Source organism: Oryx dammah, unplaced genomic scaffold, assembly GCF_014754425.2.
Source record: "Oryx dammah isolate SB20612 unplaced genomic scaffold, SCBI_Odam_1.1 HiC_scaffold_16, whole genome shotgun sequence".
NCBI lineage: Eukaryota > Metazoa > Chordata > Mammalia > Artiodactyla > Bovidae > Oryx > Oryx dammah.
Window position 1 is genome coordinate 8,684,211 of NW_024070200.1, and position 21,784 is coordinate 8,705,994.

The 21,784-nt window shown below is 39.1% G+C and overlaps 1 protein-coding gene across 2 annotated transcripts in view; it reads left to right on the forward strand.

Moving 5' to 3' along the window:
- ATG2B (autophagy related 2B) overlaps positions 1-21,784 on the forward strand; it is a 77,671-nt gene that overhangs the window by 29,281 nt on the left and 26,606 nt on the right. Inside the window, exons 15-29 of one of the 2 annotated variants that reach the window (XM_040257084.1) lie at positions 352-625; positions 3,230-3,332; positions 6,141-6,336; positions 6,624-6,766; positions 11,779-11,936; positions 12,331-12,503; positions 12,968-13,118; positions 14,304-14,503; positions 15,080-15,160; positions 16,342-16,448; positions 16,606-16,698; positions 17,262-17,332; positions 18,547-18,623; positions 18,890-19,054; positions 21,505-21,646. In XM_040257084.1, coding sequence (XP_040113018.1) covers positions 352-625; positions 3,230-3,332; positions 6,141-6,336; positions 6,624-6,766; positions 11,779-11,936; positions 12,331-12,503; positions 12,968-13,118; positions 14,304-14,503; positions 15,080-15,160; positions 16,342-16,448; positions 16,606-16,698; positions 17,262-17,332; positions 18,547-18,623; positions 18,890-19,054; positions 21,505-21,646 — 2,134 coding nt within the window. Of the gene's footprint in view, positions 1-351; positions 626-3,229; positions 3,333-6,140; positions 6,337-6,623; positions 6,767-11,778; positions 11,937-12,330; positions 12,504-12,967; positions 13,119-14,303; positions 14,504-15,079; positions 15,161-16,341; positions 16,449-16,605; positions 16,699-17,261; positions 17,333-18,546; positions 18,624-18,889; positions 19,061-21,504; positions 21,647-21,784 lie in introns of both variants that reach the window. The other variant, XM_040257082.1, reaches the window with a different exon arrangement.

Sequence of the window (21,784 nt, forward strand, 5' to 3'; positions counted from 1 at the left end):
ATCATACTGAGTTTTTTGATAAGCTAATTTACACATTGCCCCTTTTTTAGTCTGTAGTAAAATATTATATACATCTAAAACACCTGCATCTTCACTTTGGCTCAGTATTTATTTGAATTATTTCTTTATATGAGGGTGTAACTTTTGCCAATAATTCTGACTTTTTTGGTAGCTGTTGCATTATAAATTTCATTACACTAAAGTAATATAGTAATATTAATTGTATTTCAGTGCATTAACCTAAATGAGGAAATAGTGATTGTATACATCGTAATGCTAAATACCAGTGTCATTTGTGTTCATTTGCTTAATTTAACATTTTGGCATATTTTTGATGTTTTTGTATTTCAGCACAAAGCTTTCACTGAAGTATTTCTAGATGACTCACATAATCCTGCAAACTGCCGGGTATCAGTACAAGTTGCCACACCAACATTAAACCTTTCTGTTCGCTTCCCAATACCTGATCTTCGATCAGATCAAGAGAGAGGACCATGGTTTAAGAAGTCACTTCAGAAGGAGATTCTTCATTTAGCATTCACAGATCTAGAGTTTAAAACTGAATTCCTAGGAGGATCAACCCCTGAACAAGTTAAATTGGAACTTACATTCAGAGAACTAGTTGGTAAGATTGACCATGTCTATATAAGAGTCAGAATAAAAACAGTTGCTACTGAAACTTAAAGTAAGAAGTATATGGTGAAAGTGAAGTCGCTCAGTCGTGTCTGACTCTTTGTGACCCCATGGACTGTAACCTATCAGGCTCCTCTGCCCGTGGGATTTTCCAGGCAAGAATACTGGAGTGGATTGCCATTTCCTTCTCCAAAGAAGGATATGACAGTCCCTAAATATAATAAAATTAAAGGACATATGTTAGAAAACAAGAGTAACAACTGTTTTCCATTATTGTATACAAATGTGATATAGGTCACTTTTTTAAAAGAAACTGTAGTGCATGAGAATTTATTCACTTTGTGAGTAATAGTGCTTTAGCTTACTTTTAAAAAGGACTTACTTATTTTTGGCTGTGCTGGGTCTTCATGGCTGCATGGGCTTTTCTCTGGTTGTGACGGGCAGGGGCTGCCCTCTAACTGGGGTGCACACACAGGCTTCTTGTTGTGATTGCTCCTCTTGTGGAGCACAGGCTCTAGGTGCGTGAACTTCAGCAGTTGCGGCACGCAGGATCAGTAGTTGTGGTGCACGGACTTAAGTTGCTCCAGTAGCTTACCTTTCAGTACCACCTACCACTTTTCTTGTTGTAGGGTTAACAGTAGTCAAAATTTTTTGACTGTCACTCTGTACTTGCTATGTGCTGAACACTGCACACACCTGATTTTGTTTCCTTTAATCATCATAGTTACAGGAGGCTTGTTATTTCCAATTATTTTTATCATATGTGAGGAATCTGCCTATTTCTTAAGAGGTACCTCCCAAGGTCAGTGTAGTAAATGGCACAGTCAAGATTCAAACCCAAGTCTCATTCTAGAGCTTGAACTTTGAACCATCATACCAATCTCCAGTGAGTTTTCTTTGTGTAGTCTGTTCTAAGTTTTCCCGTATTACTTTGCTTTTGTCAGCTAATGAAGACAATATATGGACTTGGAGTGACATGTTCTGTGGTTCCTAAACAGTCTGTCCTCTGCCCGCCCCCTCCCCATGTCCACCACCCCAACCCTCTCAGCCTCCACCACGACATCCTCCTGCCACCTCACCCCCTTCTGTTCTGCTCGCCTCCTTCTCTGTAGGCTACAGTTTTCCTTCCCTTGTTCTGTCTGAGTTTTACATATCTTTCAGTTCAGTACAGTTAAGTCACTCAGTCGTGTCCAGCTCTTTGCGACCCCATGAATTGCAGCATGCCAGGCCTCCCTGTCCATCACCAACTTCCAGAGTTCGCTCAGACTCACATCCATAGAGTCTGTGACGCCATCCAGCCATCTCATCCTCTGTCGTCCCTTTCTCCTCCTGCCCCCAATCCCGTCTAGCATCAGAGTCTTTTCCAGTGAGTCAACTCTTTGTATGAGGTGGCCAAAGTACTGGAGTTTCAGCTTTAGCATCATTCCTTCCAAAGAAATCCCAGGGCTGATCTCCTTCAGAATGGACTGGTTGGATCTCCTTGCAGTCCAAGGGACTCTCAAGAGTCTTCTCCAACACCACAGTTCAAAAGCATCAATTCTTTGGCGCTCAGCCTTCTTCATAGTCCAACTCTCACATCCATACATGACCACAGGAAAAACCATAGCCTTGACTAGACGGACCTTTGTTGGCAAAGTAATGTCTCTGCTTTTGAATATGCTATCTAGGTAGGTCATAACTTCCAAGGAGTAAGCGTCTTTTAATTTCATGGCTGTAGTCACCATCTGCAGTGATTTTGGAGCCCCCCAAAATGAAGTCTGACACTGTTTCCTCTGTTTCTCCGTCTATTTCCCGTGAAGTGATGGGACCGGATGCCATGATCTTCATTTTCTGAATGTTGAGCTTTAAGCCAACTTTTTCACTCTCCTCTTTCACTTTCATCAAGAGGCTTTTTAGTTCCTCTTCACTTTCTGCCATAAGGGTGGTGTCATCTGCATATCTGAGGTTACTGATATTTCTCCTGGCAATCTTGATTCCAGCTTGTGCTTCTTCCAGCCCAGTGTTTCTTATGATGTACTCTGCATAGAAGTTAAATAAGCAGGGTAGTGACTGTTGCCAATTATCATCTCATGAAAAGACCTTTAAAGGGGTATCTAGAATCTTCCCTTATCTTTTAGTGATAAGAAACTCGTTGTTCTGGTGGAAAGTCATTCTTGGTAAAATGGAATGAAAAAGCATATATGAGGTTATTGTGAAGAGGTATCTTAAACAGTGCTTGTCAAAATAAACATTTAGAAATGTAGTTATTATCTCTGCATTCCTAGATTAACAGCATAAACTTTTATGTAGAATGATCATAAGTGACACTCAAGTGGCAATTGCTATATTTAATATGTTATGATTACACACCTTACACCATTGGTTAACCATCGGTGCATAAGAATTTGAGTTTGTACAGAATATAGCATCTTTAATTTATCTGCTCATCCTGTCTCCTCATGTGTACATGTGCAGCAGAAACGAATACATGTTGTCGAACTTAATGCCGCACCATGTCCCTGATTTAGAGGATCTGTGCTCATCTGAGGAAGCAAGTATCTTTTCTCTTAGTCTGGGAGAAGAAATCCATTTCCATTAATCAGTCTTGTTTTACTAGGGTCATTCCAGGAAGATAAAGGAGAACCATCTATTAAGTTTTTCCATGTGGCTAGTGGAGGAGATGGAGATACAACGTCATCAGATGACTTTGACTGGCCACGGTGAGTAAGCCAGTATATATGACACATGCATTTAATGAGACTTCCCTTTTAAAAATAAATTACTGTAGCTTTTTTTGATGGACATTTTGGCCATAAATTTAAGCTAAAAGTATCCAGCCTTGATGAGAGAACCCAGAGGAAAATGGAAAAATTAAAAATATGTTAGTGAGTACTCCTTTTCAGAGGTGACTGTGAGAAAACTGACTGAGATGGACATACATAGTATGTTCTCTGGCCTCAGGTTACCTAGCCTAATTAGATGGACAAAAGAATCATTAACCATTCTAAAAGTAGTTCATTTTTATAAAGGGCTTTAGTAGAAGAGAAATTACACAGGTACCGTTTGGTTAATTGTCAGATGAATTTTGTAGTCAGTGGTTGTTTCAGGAAAGTGTTTTCATATCTGGGGAGCTTTTGCAAAACACTGATTCTTGGGCCCCACCTTGAGATTCTGAGATAGAGCCTGTGTATCAGTATAGTTTAAAAATTATACCAGGTGATATATTTATAGCAGTACTATTCAAAATAGCCAAGACATGGAAACAGCCTCAGTGTGCGTAGACAGGTGAATGGATTTAAAAAGATGTGCCACCTGTATACCATCAACCACTCAATAAAAAAGAATGAAATGATACCCTTTGCAGCAACGTGGATGGAACTAGAGATTCAGATACTAAGGGGAAGTAAGTCAGAAAGAGAGAGACATGTCATATAGTATCACTTAGATGTGGCATCTGAAATAGGACACAGATGGACTTACCTAGGATGCAGGATAGACTCACAGGGAACAGTCTTGTGGCTGTCAAGGGGGAGGGGGATACAGGAAGAATGGAGTGGGAGCTTGGGATTAGCAGATTCTGTTATATATAGAATGGATAAACAACAAGGCCCTACTGTATAGCACAGGGAACTATGTTCAGTATCCTATGATAAACCATAATGAAAAGAATATACAAGAATGCATGTACGTGTATAACTGAATTGCTTTGATGTACAGCAGAAATTAACATAACATTGTAAATCAACTATACTTCAGTGGGAAAAAAGTATACCTGGTGATTCCAGTGTGCAGTTGGATTTAGAGAACTACTGCTTCAAGATTTCTTAGGCAGGAGAAATGATTTTTTAAAATTAATTAGCCTGATAGTGGGCTTCCCCAGTGGTTCAGTGGTGAAGAGTCCACCGGCAGTGCAGGAGCTGCTGGAGATGCAAGTTTGATCCCTGGGTCGGGAAGATCCCCTGGAGAAGGACATAGCAACCCACTCCAGTATTCTTGCCTGGAGCATCCCATGGACAGAGGAGCCTGGTGGGCTACAGTCCGTGGGGTTGAAGAGACTCAGACATGACTGAACTGACTTAGCAGGAATGCAGCAGCAGGAATGATCCTTTATTATACTGAAAACTGAGTATGTGAATAAAGAAAACTGAGTATGAGTAAAAAATCATGGCGATCATGGGACTCACCTGGCAGTCCAGTGGTTAGGACTCTGCACTTCCGCTGCAGGGGATGCAGATTCATTTCCTGGTTGGGGAACTAAAGATCCCACAGGCCACATGGTGCAGCCAGAAACAAACAAAGCAAACAGTTGTGATCGTTCCTGTGCCATTTTTCTACCTGCCGCCTTCTACACCCCCACCCGTGTGTATGAGACCTGGCAGACTCTTAGGACAGGCATGTCAGTGCATGGCTGATAATGACCGGGAGTGTTCATCACGAATGAATCTACTTCAGTTAGGTAATCTGAAAGCACAGTTCACATTAGGATATCTATAGATTAGGAAGCAGTTGTTTTATAACTAGTGCAACTGGCACCGCCTTCTTAGGAAGACCGAGGAAACTGCTGTAGATGTAGCAGAGCGGTTCTGTCTGAGAGTGCCGTGCCTCATGGCGCGGGCCGGTGCGGTGCGAAGGAGACCACAGAGCCTTGTGCTAGTGATGTGCCACAGCGGGTTAGGAAAGGACTGGCCTTATCTGGACAGAAGCGCCTGTCTTCCAAAACTGTTAGCTCCTGATGTTTGGGGTTTGTAGCTGCAATACAAAACACCCCCAATAACACTAGCTTTTTATTACTGAAATTCCTAAAGGGGAAGATTACTCTTGTTATTGCAGTTCTAAAATACTCCCCAACCAATCTCTTCTTTTTCCATTTGAGCAGTTTATATAACATGAGGTTTCTTAGGTATGCGAGTTTTCCACGATACCCAAATAGCTGGCATGTAGGATTTGGTTTAATGATAATAAATAGAATTCTAAGGTAAATGTGCTAGTTGTTAATGAAATTTTAAAAAATTTTATTGATTTATAGTTGATTTATAATATTGTGTTGATTTCTGGTATACAGGAAAGTGATTCAGGTATACACACACACACATATTCTTTTTCATATTCTTTTCCATTGCAATTTATTACATTGAATATAGTTGCCCTTGCTATAAGTAGGAGCTTGATGTTTATCTGTTTTATATATATTAGTGTGTATCTGCTAATCCTAAATTCTTCATTTATTTCTCCCCCACCTCCTTACCCCTTTGGTAACTGTAACTTTGTTAATGAAAATTTGAATATCCCTTTTATTCTCAAAAGATGAGTGTTTCCAGTTATCCAAGTGTGAAATGTTAATGCCTTTCTTTTATTTGCTTATTTCATCAATTCCACTTTTAAGATTACAGGAGTGGGTTACATTCGACATAATCAAACTTTACGCCTGTCATTAATGATTTAATCAGTGGCCTTTGTGTTAGTTGTACACAAGTTAGTTTTGCAGTTTACACTTAGATCTTGCTTTTTAAAATCCTCTTTGCTGTCAGAATTGTACTGAAAGTGAACCCACCAGCCATGCATTCCATTTTGGAGAGAATAGCAGCTGAGGAGGAAGAGGAAAGTGATGGCCACTATCAGGAGGAAGAGGAGGGAGGCGCTCATTCCCTGAAGGATGTCTGTGATCTGAGAAGGCCAGCCCCGTCTCCCTTCTCTTCCCGTAGAGTAATGTTTGAAAATGAACAGGTAAAGTAAAAGTGTGAGCAAGCAACAACAGGTTTGCCGTCTGTCAGATAGCCATGGTTTTAGTGCTTTATTTTTTAAATACTTTGTATACGGTTTTTGCTAGATTTTTAGCTCCAAAATTGAATAATACATGCTTTTTTTTCCCCCCTTGGTTAAAAGTTACATGCTTATTTATTTGCTCACATACCACTTCATATGGGTAGGATAAACAGATACTATTACTCTTTTAAATATAAAATGGTTATTTGATGCTTTTTTTTTTTTTCCACTAAACTGTTATGTTCTAGATGGTGATGCCAGGAGACCCTGTAGAAATGACAGAGTTTCAGAATAAAGCAATCAGCAATTCTCACTATGTGCTGGAACTTACATTACCCAATATTCATATAACACTGCCTAATAAAAGCTTTTATGAGAAGCTTTATAATAGGTGAGTTACGCATATCTGCTTAAATCTCTGGGGTTGAGCTTTCCTGCCTCTCTGCCACCCCACCTCCCTGGTTCCCTCTTCCCTCTTCCTTTTCCTGTTCAATGTTGTCGACTCTTGCAGCGCACTGTGTATGGTGTTGATTGTAGAGCCAGTACTGTGTGGTGGGCTGTTGTCACAGTAGCATCTCCTAAGCAGTGTGTCTGGTAACAGGGTTCTTGTGTGTGAAGCACTTACTCCCTCTACCCTAGGTCGCCTGGTTGCCCTCTGTCCCCTTACCACAGAGTACTGAGAAAATGCCTCTGTGCACAGTGATAGGACAACGCACTGAGGCCTCTACAGGTTATTGCTGCCATTTTATAGGTGAGGAAACGGAGCTCATGGGGACTAGGTAAATTATCCAAGTTCTTCAGGGTCTGTGATCTTTCTACTCTAGAAGGCCATTTATTTCAAAATACTTGCTTGGTATATATGTTTCAGGGTATTTAAATATGGTAAATTTAAGTTTTTATACACAGGTTATAAGTTAGAGCTTCTAATTCTAGCCAGTCCTTTGGATTGCAAGGAGATCAAACCAGTCAATACTAAAGGAAATCAGTCCTGAATGTTCATTGGAAGGACTGATACTGAAGCTGAAACTCCAGTACTTTGGCCGCCTGACATGAAGAACTGACTCATTGGAAAATACTCTGATGCTGGGAAAGATTGAAGGCAGGAGAAGGGGACTATAGAGGACGAGATGGTTGGATGGCATCACCGACTCAATGGACGTGAGTTTCAGCAAGTTCCAGGAGTTGGTGATGGACTGGGAAGGCTGGGGTGCTGCAGTCCATGGGGTCGCAAAGAGTCAGACACAACTGAGCAACCGAACTGAACCGACAGTGATGTGAAAAGAGTTGGAAGATACTTGGATAGAGGGCCAAGAGACACTGGTGTAGAATCAGAGTCCTAGAGTCTTTGTACAAGAAGTGTCCCTCCTGAGAGTTTAAAACACACACACACACATCTTGTTAGAAACTCTTAACTTACAACTTGTGTATAAAAACTTAAATTTACCATATTTAAATACCTTTAAACATATATACCAAGCAAGTATTTTGAAATAAATGGCCTTCTAGAGTAGAAAGATCATAGATGAAGATCTTGGACAGTTTACCTAGTCCCCACGAGCTCCGTTTCCTCACCTGTAAAATGGCAGTGATACTTGTACAGGCCTCAGAGGCTGGTTTGCAGCATTAAATGGTATAACGTTTGGAAAGTTCTGAGAACAGTGCCTGGCAAAGAGTAAACACCCAGTAGTCCTCTATTATTGTCGTCATTCCCCTCCACTCTGGCATAGTGGAAAGGTGGCCATGTGGGTTTCTAGAAAAAAAGATGTCCTTTAGTGTCTGTTATTGTAGCTTCCCACATGTAAACAAGTTGTCCAAATTTTTGTTAATCTTCAGAAACTGCAGGCTGTTGTTTCTGCTATAGATTTGCGTGTTTGTGTACTCAGTCACTCAGTTGTGTTCAACTCTTTGTGACCCCATGGACTGTAGCCTGCCAGGCTCTTCTGTCCATGGGATTTCCCAGGCAAGAATACTGGAGTGGGCTGCTGTTTCCTCCTCCAGTGAATCGTCCCAGTCCAGGGATCGAACCTTCATCTCTGGCATCTCCTGCTTTGGCAAGTGGATTCTCTACCATTGTGCTACCAGGGAAGCCCGCTGTAGATTTACTTAGTGCCAAATAGGATTTGGATTTATACATGATCTAAAGTTTGGAAACCACTGATCTCTAGATCACTCTCCTTATTTTTTGGCTAGGGAATGTCTCCCAAACTAACTAATGTGCAAGGCTAAGACTGAGCAAAATGAAACAATTAATGCAAGGTCCAGCCCAGAGGTCAGAGGCCTTCATCCGCTTCTGTCTCCTTCTGCATTGATTGAGCAGATTAAATTGGGACATCAAAATTGTAATACATACCTGAAACATTGCATTTACAAATATTTGTTCATTTGCCACTTTTAAAATACAGGCCCAGGCCTTTTTTGATTATGAGCCGCTGGTTAGAATTTTTTTGCTTGATGTATACCCAAGGCTTTGGCTATAGCTATCAGTTTCAATTTCTTTAAAGTAGAGAGAAAAAATAGTTTCAAGCCAGTCTGAGTGCAGAATCCTTTCAGGTTTTTAAGATGTTTTCCCTTCATTCTGTATACTTAAAAGTCATCAGTTAGCACAGTATTGAATTAAACTGCTTACAATTGCATATAGCTGGTATGAGTGGATCTGGGGCCAAATGCAGTGGACCCAAGGTGACTCACAAGGAATATAGTCATCGGTGACTAGACCAGGCATACAGCACAGCTCTGGGAGCAGACGTTCTTAGGTGGGCTGGGGAGCTGCCCACCAGCAGCAGACAGGCAGTGTCTGGGGGGCCTGTCGGTCTGGCAGGTGGGGTGGTAAATCGGGAAACTGGAGATCATCTGTTCATCTGGGGAGCTGGTTAGGTAGGGTTGCTTATTAAGAGAGCTTTTGTTCTCTCTCACTCTGCTCACTTCTCTGTCTCCCAGGCCCCTAGGGTTGTATAAATACTGCAGTCTTCCCACCCTCTGGATCATAGAAATCACACATCTCCGTTACTCAGAGTATGAATTCTTTGCCCTTCATTTGGCTTTGTATTTACATTTTTTTATGTTAAAAATTTTCAGATATTCTCAAACTTATAGGAATGTTGCAGGTACAGTAAAAAGAGATTTTTATCCTCTCAACCATTTGACAGTAAGTTGCTGAGTTTCTGTCCCTTCAGCCTTGAGCAGTTGAATGTGTATTTCTCACAAACAGGGACATTCTTCTACCTAACCATAGTTCAGCCATCAAATGAGAAAATTAATATTATACATTAACATCTAACTCTCAGACCCCGTTAACATTTTGTTAAATGTCTCAGTAATGCCCTTTACTATATATAAAATTTAAAAATATCTTTCTGAGCAGGAATTATAACCAACTCTGCCTTTACTGCATACATTTAAAATAATGGTTTATTCCTTTAGTCTTGGAGGAGAAAATGGCAACCCTCTCCAGTGTTCTTGCCTGGAAAATCCCATGAACAGAGGAGCCTGGTGGGCTGCAGTCCATGAGGTCATAGGGTTGGACATGACTGAGTGACTGAGCGTGCATCCCTTCAGTGCTTTGATTCTTCTTAGAAAGATAGTCTTAGATACAGAAAGATTTTTTTTTTATCCTATGTCAAAAGTCCTTTAGAATAGAATACAAAAAATTCTCTACCTAGTTTATTAAATCAGATATTTACTGAGCTTTCATTATGTTTCAGGCTCATAGCCACAAAACCACGGTGATATCTCTAAATATTTTAAATGTTTCCTTTCTTGATTTAAAACATCATCTTATGTATTAATGATGTCAAGACTGTGTTTAGACCAAAATGTAAAATCATGAAAACAGTAAAATCATATGAAGCTTAGGTTTGCAGGCCTCATACTACAAACTCCAGGTTTTATTTCAAGTAATAATTTCTCTTTAACCTATAGCTGTAGGGAATAAGGCAAAGGAAAGTTTCCTGAGAAAATTCTTCATTTTATACTTTCACTGTTTCTTCATATAGGAGTTTAGACTAAGACCTGGACTTAGATACTTGTTTCTTTGTCCTGTGAGTAACGTGCCCAAGAGATGATGAGGCACATGTGTACTAAACAGATGTGGGCATCGCTGTCTGTGTGTCTGAGATGAGACGTGCTTCTGCCCTGAGTGTCTGGTGTTCTTTACCCAGTGATGCTTCCAAAAAGAGCCCTTATGGGTGGGGATTGCAGTTTATGGACAGTGACAGTACTCAGTCCTGGCTTATACTTTCTAGGGCCTCAAAAGCTCAGGAGTTGGCCCAGGAAGTTCCTAGACCAGTGGCTTCTCACAGGAAGGGGCCAGGGTTGCGTCATCACTTGTCACCTTGAATGGTATTCACACTAGGCTTTACGATGAGCCTGTGCTTTTGGCAGTCCTTCCATGTGAGTCATCCGCTGGTCCTCCCTCCAAGCCTTCAGTGCCTGCTGTGTCACGGCCACCGTGCTCGGCACGTGTAAAGATGACTGAGGCACAAGGTCCTCTCTCTGAGGGGCTACAGCCTAGGGAAGGGAAACAAGAAAATAGAGTATTCTAGGTGCAGCGACTCCTGCATTATGCCTGTGAAGGATACTCAGTGGGTCCAGGCCTAACAAAAATCTTTGTAAACGGCATTGTAAAGTCTCGGTTTTCATGACAATGTGGAGGTGAGTGGTGGGGCTGGGGATATCTGAGAAATGATAAATATCTCTTTCAAAAAGTAGGATGTGATATTAGCCTGGCTGGACATGTATCACCCCAGCAGTTATCAGTATTAACTTGGCTGTTCCGTGAGTTAGAAGAGTTTCCTCTCTTTATTCCCTGTTCTATATGCTTCTTCATCTCATACAAATATCCCAGTGAAGCTGTGGTTTCTGTTGAAGAAAGAAAAAGCAGATATCCCTAGAGACCATGAGCAATGGAAAGAACTGAGCAGGGAGCTGGACGTAATCTGGGCTCTGGTCCTGGCTCTCCCGTTAATGAGCTTTGTGACCTTGGGCAGGTCACTTAACCTTTATGAGGCAGTTTCTTCAAGTGTAAAATGAAAATAATTCTCCCTTGGCTGTCCCATAGGATTGAGGCTGTAGTTTACAGAGTGTTTTCATATACGTGAACAGTCTTCCTTTTGTTATTTATGTGTTTTTATTTTTAATAAACCTCCTTTAAATGCGTTCAGATGTATGTAATTTGATCTGTATTAACACTGGTGAAACTAGGCAGATAGCTAACTAGGTATGTGATTGTACAGCTTCCTTTCTCACTACCCTAAAAGGTATATCAATTATTTTTCCATTGAGAGAAATTTCATTTTACCCTTTAGAAAAATTGCTATTCATGTGACTTCTTAAAGGAGTATCCTGTGGTTTACCTTTAGTTGAAGTAGGAGTTATGTATTTATTTTTCAACTTTTGTCTTTATAGGATCTTTAATGATTTGCTGCTATGGGAACCAACAGCTCCTTCACCAGTAGAGACATTTGAAAATATTTCGTATGGTATTGGGCTTTCAGTAGCCAGTCAGCTGATTAATACCTTCAGCAAGGATAGTTTTAGTCCATTTAAATCTACAGTTCACTATGGTAATATATTTTAGATTTCTTCTGAATTAGAATGCCTGGTTTACCAGTAAACAAAGTAGTAACCTTTTAAATTGATGGATTTAAAAATGTTTGTTTGGTGTTCCCCATTTATAACAATGTTTTATTATATCTTTTACTGACTTATAGTATTTTCCCACTTCTATTTATTAATAATGTTATTAATTAAATGTTATATTTATAGTGATAGTATATATACTGTCTGAAGTTCAGTGGTAGAGAAAAACATAGGAGGTACATTTTTATTATCATACCTGATTCTTTGTAAAAATAAACAGGAAAAATGAATATTCTTGTGATAATGTTCAAGTTTGAATGCCCTTTTATTTTAATAAGCTGTTAGAACAGCTGTAATTGTGCCGTTTATTTCTCATAGATGAGGAAAGTGGATCTGAGGAGGAGACTTTGCAGTATTTTTCTACTGTTGATCCCAATTATCGTTCTCGTAGGAAAAAAAAACTAGACTCCCAGAACAAGAACTCACAGAGTTTTCTCTCAGTTCTTCTGAGTATTAATCATGGGTTAATTGCAGTGTTTACAGATGTAAAGGTAAGGATTTACAAATCTAAAGTGATTTTCAAGTGCATCTCATTTTAAAACAGCCATGATACACTCAGTCAGTCATTGAGGTGGTTTGAGGTTGTTTCAGTGAGTGATAGCAGTCAGTTTTCTGAGGTGGGCCATGATGACAGCAGCTTTGGAAATTTAGCTTTCATGGCAGATCAAAAGATAAACATTATATGAACCTTCTTTTGGAAAACATGCCAGTTGTACTCTTGAAGTGGTAACAGTAATTTCCCTGTTGTAAAGGAGGATGCAGGACGGGATCATTTGGCCGAAGAGGGCTGTGACATAGCATTTCTCATACCGCCACGTTGAATGGTTCAGGAACCAGACAGCTTTGCCGCAGTGGGGAGATCCTCCTAACCCGAATCAAGAAGGAGCATCTCGAGGGTCGTTCTTACTTTTCTGCACTTAACTAATGGCTTCTCTGTGTTTTCTGATCTTATTAGCAAGATAATGGAGATCTGTTGGAAAACAAGCATGGTGAATTCTGGTTAGAGTTCAGCAGCGGCTTGTTGTTCTGTGTGACAAAGTATGAAGGCTTTGACGACAAGCACTACGTGTGTCTTCACTGCCGCAGCTTCAGTCTCTACCACAAAGGTAGGGCAGGGGTGCAGCAGGTGTGTTTTGTTCACTGCTGGCTAGACACGTTTAAATCTTGCTTGATAAAGAAAATTTACTGAGAACAGAAATCGATATTAGAAATTATTTTCCATGGGGTGTTCTGTTCCACTGGCAAAGTAATAATTACTATAAATTAAAAGTTGGCTTTTATGTTCTTTTTTTTTACAGTGACTTTATTGAGATATAATTCACATTCCATGTAATTCACCCATTGAAAGTATACATTTCAATGGTTTTTAGTATTTCATAGAGTTATGTAACCATTATCATAGTCAACTTGAGAACATTTTCATCATCCCCAAAAGAAAGTCTGTAACCTTAAGCTGTAAACCTCCAAAGTCCTGCAGTCCCCTCTAGCCTTAAGAAGTGTTAGTCACTCAGTCATGTCTGAGGCTTTGTGACCCTATGAACTGTAGCCCTCCAGGCTCCTTCTGTCAATGGGATTCTCCAGACATTCCCTTCTCCAGGGCATCTTTCCGACTCAGGGATCGAACCTGGGTTGCCTCAATTGCATGCAGATTCTTTACTGTCTGAGCCACCAGGGAAGCCAGCCTTAAGAAACCACTCATTTATTCTCACTCTCTAGGGATTTGCATATTCTGGCTGTTTCATGTAAATGGAATCCCACAATAGAAGATTTTTTGTGGTTGGCTTCTTGGCATGATGTTTTCAAGGTTAATCCAAATGTACCAGTGTTTCATTATTTTTTACTGCCAAGGAATAGCCCATTTTATGGATATACCATAAAATGGTATATGTATATCTTATTATACACTGATCAGTTGATTAGTTTCTCTCAAGTGGTATTTCCTTTTGGTAGTACATATAGAATATACTGGTCTTTAAGCACATTCCTTGTGTTACTTCATGAATAGAAGTGGGATACTTGCACATTCTTAATGTTTATCAGATTTCCCAATTTAAATGTAACTTCCTTGACATTTCAAATCTCAATTTTTTGTTTTTAAACTTGAATGGTCACTTATTTCAACATTAGTAGAGAAGAATGAATTATTAATGCCAAGCTAGTTCTTGGTCATTTTGCCTCCAGGGTTATGTTATGTTCAGTGGAAGAACATGGATTTTTGTTTGGGTTACAGAAGTTTGTGAGTTAATTTCATGTAATCATTCTGTTACATTGTCCTCTCATTGTGGATATAGGCATAGTGGATGGAGCAGTTCCTTCTACAGAAACACGACTGCCTAGTTCAACCCGCCCACATTGGTTAGAACCTACTATTTATTCCTCTGAAGAAGATGGCCTCAGTCGAGCTTCTTCAGATGGTGTTGGAGGAGACACTTTGAATATGCTGTCTGTTGCAGTTAAAATAGTGTCTGATAAATCAGAGTCCAATACAAAGGTGTGTATTTTATACTTTTATACCATTAAATACTTGTTCCTGATTTGATTCACTTCAGTTTAGTCGCTCAGTCATGTCTGACTCTTTGCGGCCCCATGGATGCAGCGCCCTAGCCTTCCCTGTCCATCACCAACTTCCAGAGCTTGCTCAAACTCATGTCCATTGAGTCAGTGATGCCATCCAACCATCTCATCCTCTGTTTCCCCTTCTTTTCCTGCCCTCAATCTTTCCCAGCATCAGGGTCTTTTCCAATGAGTCAGTTCTTCACATCAGGTGGTCAGAGTATTGGAGCCTCAGCTTCAGCATCAGTCCTTCCAATGAACATTCAAGACTCCTTTAGGATGATCTCCTTTAGGATGGACTGGTTTAATCTCCTTGCAGTCCAAGGGACTGTCAAGTCTTCTCCAACACCACAGTACAAAAGCATCAATTCTCAGCTCTCAGCTGATTCAATTACTAGCTAATAAAAATGATTGCATAAATACAAGATATTTGTTTTCTTAGAAAAACTTTTCAAGTTTTGAACTAGAAGATCATGTAGGTGATAAACATATCTTTTTGTGTTGTTCTGTGTAGGAGTTTCTCATTGCTGTAGGGCTAAAAGGAGCTACTCTCCAGCATAGAATGCTTCCTTCTGGGCTTAGCTGGCATGAGCAGGTAAGAGAGCTGGGACGTATGTATTGATTTATTTTTTACTCTGTTAGTATGTACTGCACATACTGAAGAGTTCACAAATCATAAATGTTCAGTGCTCACTGAATTTTCATGAAGTAAATACTCCTATATAAACATTGCCTCTTATGTTAGAAAATAGGACATTATCACCACCTCTGAATGTAATTGATTTTTTACCTTAATGTTTGGTTCTTAAACATCTCAAAGACAGAGTTATCTTCTGTCATTAAAAGGAAGGGACCAATACAGTGTCTGTCATAGAGGAAAATAAATGATGTGTTGACTTGCACTTATAACTGTGTATTCTTTTTTTTTCCTTTTTAAATAACCATATATTCAAGTACCATAGTTTCAGAATTATTCCCTAGGCCAACAACATACATTGAGGCATTTATAAGGATTTATTTGATAAATTTCCAATGTAATAACTGTATTTGGTTAATTATATTTTTTCAGAGGAAACTTTGGGTAAAGTTCACTCTTCTTTACGTGAGAATAAAAACTGTGCTCTATGCAATTCTTGTTCATTTTTCTTAGAAACCTTTTCTTTGCTCTTGGAAAATAAGTTGTTTTAAACTTAAATGCTTTAAGAAACATCCTGAAACATAAAGTGTATTTAGAGAGGGGATAGAGAGATGGTTAGTCTGCTGGCTGTCGGTAAGAGAGAGATTCAGCCTAACCTTCTTATTTAGATAGAAATATAGGAGGATAAATGGTGGTGAGAGGATTGGTTTTCAGACTGAGCTGGGTATAAATGAAAGGGAAAGGAACTTCTCCCAACAATGGGTTTATAGAAAACCAGAAGGAGAGTTTTAAACAGACTTTAGGAAATTTTTTTTTTTTTCAAAAAATATTATTCCAAGCAAAATCATGTTGATGGTAGATTATACATACTTTTGTTAGTTTCATAGGAGATGATTTTTCTAAGATCCTTGTAGCAGTGTGATTGTTAGATGAATCTCTTCATTTCAAATCCTAGTTTTGCAAATACTTTTTGAGTAAATTCCTTCAAATGGTGATTTTTTTTTCTTCTAACATTATGATTTTTCACTAAATAGTTGATTTTTTTATAAGCTATTTTATTTCATGTTGGTATTAAGGATATCATATCAAAACTCTTTTTTTCTTCTAAAGCAGGGCATTTTATATTTTTGTGATTATAGATTTTATACTTCTTGAATATTGCTGATGAACCTGTTCTGGGATACAATCCTCCAACTTCATTTACAACCTTTCATGTTCATCTCTGGAGCTGTGCACTTGATTATAGGTGAGTTCATAAGTGGAGCAAAATAAAGTTTTACTCTTTAAGATATGTACTAAGTTTTGAAAAAAGTATTCAGTAGAGTTAAGGTTCAAAATGCTCTTTAAAGGAGGTTTCTTTTGTTTTGACAGACTAATGTTCTCTTGTTTCTGTGTTATATTAGGCCTCTTTATTTGCCAATCCGATCCCTTCTTACTGTTGAAACATTCAGCGTTTCAAGTAGTGTCGCCTTGGATAAATCATCTTCTACTCTCAGGTACCATGTAAACCTCACTGTCTACTGAATGCAGCTGTTCAAAACATACTAATAGAGATTTAAACCCTTTAACGAAAGTCTCAATTGTTTGTTAAAAGCAACATTCTTTTACTGTTAGTCGTGTTCCTTTATCTGAGTTTTCCATTTTTCTTTCTCAGGTGATTCGTCATATCTCTTCAGTTCATTACTGCATTTCATTTTTTAGGGCAAAAATTAACTTTTGAGATTGTTTACTTTTTAAAACATTTATGTATAAACTTCCTATAATACTTGATGCACTTTATTTTCCTAATTTAAACTTTGTGATTTGGTCATCTATTAAAACTGCTAAAAATTTAAAATTAATTTGAGCAGATGTTTAATCTCAGTCACACCATTTAAATATTTGTTACTCATAAACAGTGAGTTTTAAAGAAAATGTTCGATGACATTTATAAGTTAGATTCTTCATATGACTTTGATAACATTTATATGAGATAGAATGGTACAACTACGTGATCATGCAGCATATATTTGAGGTTAGTTTTTCAGGTCTTGATTTTATCTTTTTTTTTTCCCCCCAGAATAATTTTGGATGAAGCTGCTTTACACCTGTCTGACAAGTGTAATACTGTTACTATAAATTTGAATAGAGGTAAGAGTTAAAAAAAACAGTATCTAGGATAGATGAATGGAGAAGGCAGTGGCAGCCCACTCCAGTACTCTTGCCTGGAAAACCCCATGGGCAGAGGAGCCTGGTAGGCTGCAGTCCATGGGGTCTCGAGTCAGACACGACTGAGAGACTTCACTTTCGCTTTTCACTTTCCTGCATTGGAGAAGGAAATGGCAACCCACTCCAGTGTTCTTGCCTGGAGGATCCCAGGGACGGAGGAGCCTGGTGGGCTGCCGTCTATGGGGTTGCACAGAGTCGGACATGACTGAAGCGACTTAGCAGCAGCAGCAGGATAGATGAATGCAGTTTTATTTTTTGTATCTCAATATTTTTAAAATATTTTAACTCTGAAATAATGCCATGAAATTAAAAGATGCTTACTCCTTGGAAGGAAAGTTATGACCAACCTAGACAGCATATTCAAAAGCAGAGACATTACTTTGCCAACAAAGGTCCATCTAGTCAAGGCTATGGTTTTCCCAGTAGTCATGTATGGATGTGAGAGTTGGACAATAAAGAAAGCTGAATACCGAATTAATGCTTTTGAACTGTGGTGCTGGAGAAGACTCTTGAGAGTCCCTTGGACTGCAAGGAGATCCAACCAGTCCATCCTAAAGGATATCAATCCTAAATGTTCATTGGAAGGACTGATGCTGAAGCTGAAACTCCCAATACTGTGACCACCCAATGTGAAGAACTGACTGATTTGAAAAGACCCTGATGCTGGGAAAGATTGAAGGTGGGAGGAGAAGGGGATGACAGAGGATGAGATGGTTGGATGGCATCACCGACTCAATGGACATGAGTTTGAGTAAACTCCAAGAGTTGGTGATGGACAGGGAGGCCCTGGTGTGCTGCAGTCCATGGGGTCGCAAAGAGTCAGACACAACTGAGCCACTGAGCTGAACTGAAGGGTCTTATCAGTTTGAATATTGTAATACCAGTTTGTAATATCAATAACATTGGTGAAATGCATCAAATTATATATACTTAATTAATATAAGGCAAATTTTGTTTCTAACTAAAAATAAAGAGAACTGTAGGATTTTTGTAGGTTGAAGCTATATTTCCATTATAAGTATTTGTAGTATTGCCTGCCACAAATTTTAAAGAAATGCTAGTTTTATTAGATGTCTGTTGGATAAGGATTTTTTGAAAGTTATACTCAGTTATTTTATTAATTAAAAATTTTCTAGATTATGTTCGTGTGATGGATATGGGACTTTTGGAATTAACCATAACTGCAGTAAAGTCTGATTCCGATGGAGAGCAAGTAAGTTATTAAAATAAATGGATATTTTTACTTGAGTATTTTTATTTTATAGAAGAGGCTAAAAACATACTGAACTTTTTTCCACTTGCCTAATTTTGGTCAGAAATGGATAAAATATTTTAAAATTAAGATTGAGTTATTATAAATACATATTTCCTGTGGCAAAACAAATTATAATATTTTATTTAATGTAAACCTGTGCAAAAATGTTTTCTCTCTTGTTTTAGTAAACGTTCTTATCCTTTTTTCCCCTCTGTCCTGTCCAGACTGAACCACACTTTGAATTGCACTGTTCGAGTGACGTTGTCCATGTCAGAACATGCTCAGACTCTTGTGCTGCTCTAATGAATCTAATTCAATACATTGCAAGCTATGGGGACTTACATGCCACTAACAAGGCAGACGTGAAGCCAGGAGCTCCTCAAAGAAAGGTGAAGGTACAACCACCAACCTTATTCTTTAGAAATCACTAACCCCGCCCAATTCCATCCAGATGAGTGGCATGGGGACATTAGCGAGGTCTTCTTGGCATTGTAGGGTAAAAAGGAAACTGAAAAATCATCTGTCTCTTCCTTAGTTTTAAGGCAGTGGGGCCTAGAAATGTAATTCCATGGGCCTTTTGGGAAAACATTTCTGCTGTTTGATGCTCTTGATTTCGGAACGTTCATCTTCTCAACCAGCATACGTTTTCCCAGACTTAAGTTATTTTTGTATGTCCTCAGGGAAGAAAGAAAACATTTATCATCATGTGAGAGCCTGTTATATGCAAGTTGTGTGTAAAAATGCTATGAGAAGGTAGATGGCAGGAATTGGTATTATTACCAGAAGACTCATTTATATGATACTATCTTTCATGTTTGAAAGGATCCAAGTTTGAGTATGCTTTCTCAGTGTGATTTCCTCTTACCCAGCACAGTCAACAGGTTAAAGGTTATTATCTCTATTTTGTAGATGAATAAGTTAAGACCCAGAGAATTTAGGGAATTTACCCTAATTAAGAGCAGATACAGCCACAATATGCCTCTGTTTGGATGCCCAGTTCAGTGCTTTCCTGTGCCCCCAGCTGTCACTTCTTTGCCCTCTTATGTCCAGATTGAACAGTGTCCAGTTTATTTAGTGTTTTCTGTTTTCCAGTGTTTTCATTCTTCTTCATGCCCTCTTCTGTGAACAGAATTTTCAACCCCCTTAGGTCAATAGATCTCCACTAACGATCTGACAGGCCTCGTGTTACCTTTCGTTCAGGCTGATCTTACTCCTCATTTAGGTTACACTTCTGTTTTTGTTTCCTTGTTCCTGCTATTGTCTCGTTGATAATAAAGTGATTGGTGACATACTCTTCCTACTGGTACTTCTCTTTCTAAAAACAATTTCCAGTTTTTTTTTTGTTGTTCAGTTGCTCATTTATGTCGTACTCTTTGCAGCCTTACGGACTGCAGCGTGCCAGGCTTCCCTTCATTGTCTCCTGGAGTTTGCTCAAACTCATGTCCGTTGAGTTGGTGATGCCATCCAACCATCTCGTCCTCTGTCATCCCCTTCTCTTGCCTTCATTCTTTCCCAGCATCAGGGTCTTTCCCAGTGAGCCAGTTCTTTGCTTCAGGTGGCCAGAGTATTGGAGCTTTAGCTTCAGCATCAGTCCTTCCAGTGAATATTCAGGGTTGATTCCCTTGAGGATTGACTGGTTTGATATCTTTGCTGTCCAAGGGATTCAAGAGTTCTCCAGGCCCACAGTTCAAAAGCATCAATTCTTTGATGCTCATCTTTCTTTATGGTTCAGCTGTCACCCCCACACATCACTACTAGAAAAACCATAGGTTTGACTCTACAGACCTTTGTTGGCAAAATTATGTCTCTGCTTTTTAATATGCTGTCTACGTTTGTCATAGCTTTTCTTCCAAGGAGCAAGCATCTTTTAATTTCATGGCTGCAATCATCATCTGCAGTGATTCTGGAGCCCAGGAAAATAAAGTCTGACACTCCAGTGTTTCCCCATCTATTTGCCATGAAGTGATGGGACTGGATGCCCTGATCTTCATTTTTTGAATATTGAGTTTTAAGCCAGCTTTTTCACTCTTCTCTTTCACCTTCATCAAGAGGGTCTTTAGTTCCTCTTGCTTTCTGCCATAAGGGTGGTATCATCTGCATTACTGAGGTTTTTGATATTTCTCCTTGCAATCTTGATTCCAGCTAGTGCTTCATCCAGCCCAGCATTTCACATAGAAGTTAATCTACAGTTTATTAGAAATTATTTTAAATTATTTAATTATTTAAATTATTTAAATTATCCCTTCCAAATGAAATCTTTCCATTTTAGAGTCATGCTGACATTTTAAATGCATGGTTTCGATTTAATGAATCCATGGTTCGTTAACATAAATTGGTAAGCATTGGTGCTAGAGTTGAACCTCGTGACCCACCAGTTAGTAGCTCTCCTGTCTCATACAGTCCCCCTGCTGTCTTTAGGTATATGTTTGTTACAAGAAATGAGACTTGGCTCTGCAGTGGCTTTGCCTCAAAGGTGATGGCAACAGTCAGATTTGAGCAGATCAGCCTCTACAGAGAGACCCCTTCTCCCCCAGCTTCAGTGCAGTGCTTTTCACCTTTCTTCTCTTCCAATCTATTACCTCGTCAAGATTCAGTTAAACGGTGCTGGCATTGAGATGATAACACACTTATTTCTATTTGCCAGCAGTCGTTGGGGTGAAAACGATGATACTAAAGACTTAAAAATGTAACAGCTGTTGAGTAGAATATGGAAAAATGAATATGTTCCTATTTCTGATGTTTGTATAAAATGTGGTCTATTTCCAGGATAAAATAACTTTCAAGTAGTGTGCTGTTTAGAGCATTTTCAATTGTTTCTAATTAGTGTTTTTGGCTGTAGGTAGATTCTGTTGGTCGGTCATCCTCACGTGGTCCAGTACTTCCTGAAGCAGATCAACAGATATTACGAGATTTGATGAGTGATGCTATGGAGGAGATTGACATGCAAGAAGCAGCTTCATCTGTAAAACCACAGTCTAATGGTGAGACAGACCAAGGACTTTTTCCCTGAGAGATGCGATGTTGTAGTTGAGGCTGACATTGTTTGCATTCTTACAGATTGCTCAATAAGTAACTAAAAAGACAAGTCTGAGTTTGGGTGGGTATTTATTAGTCAGTCA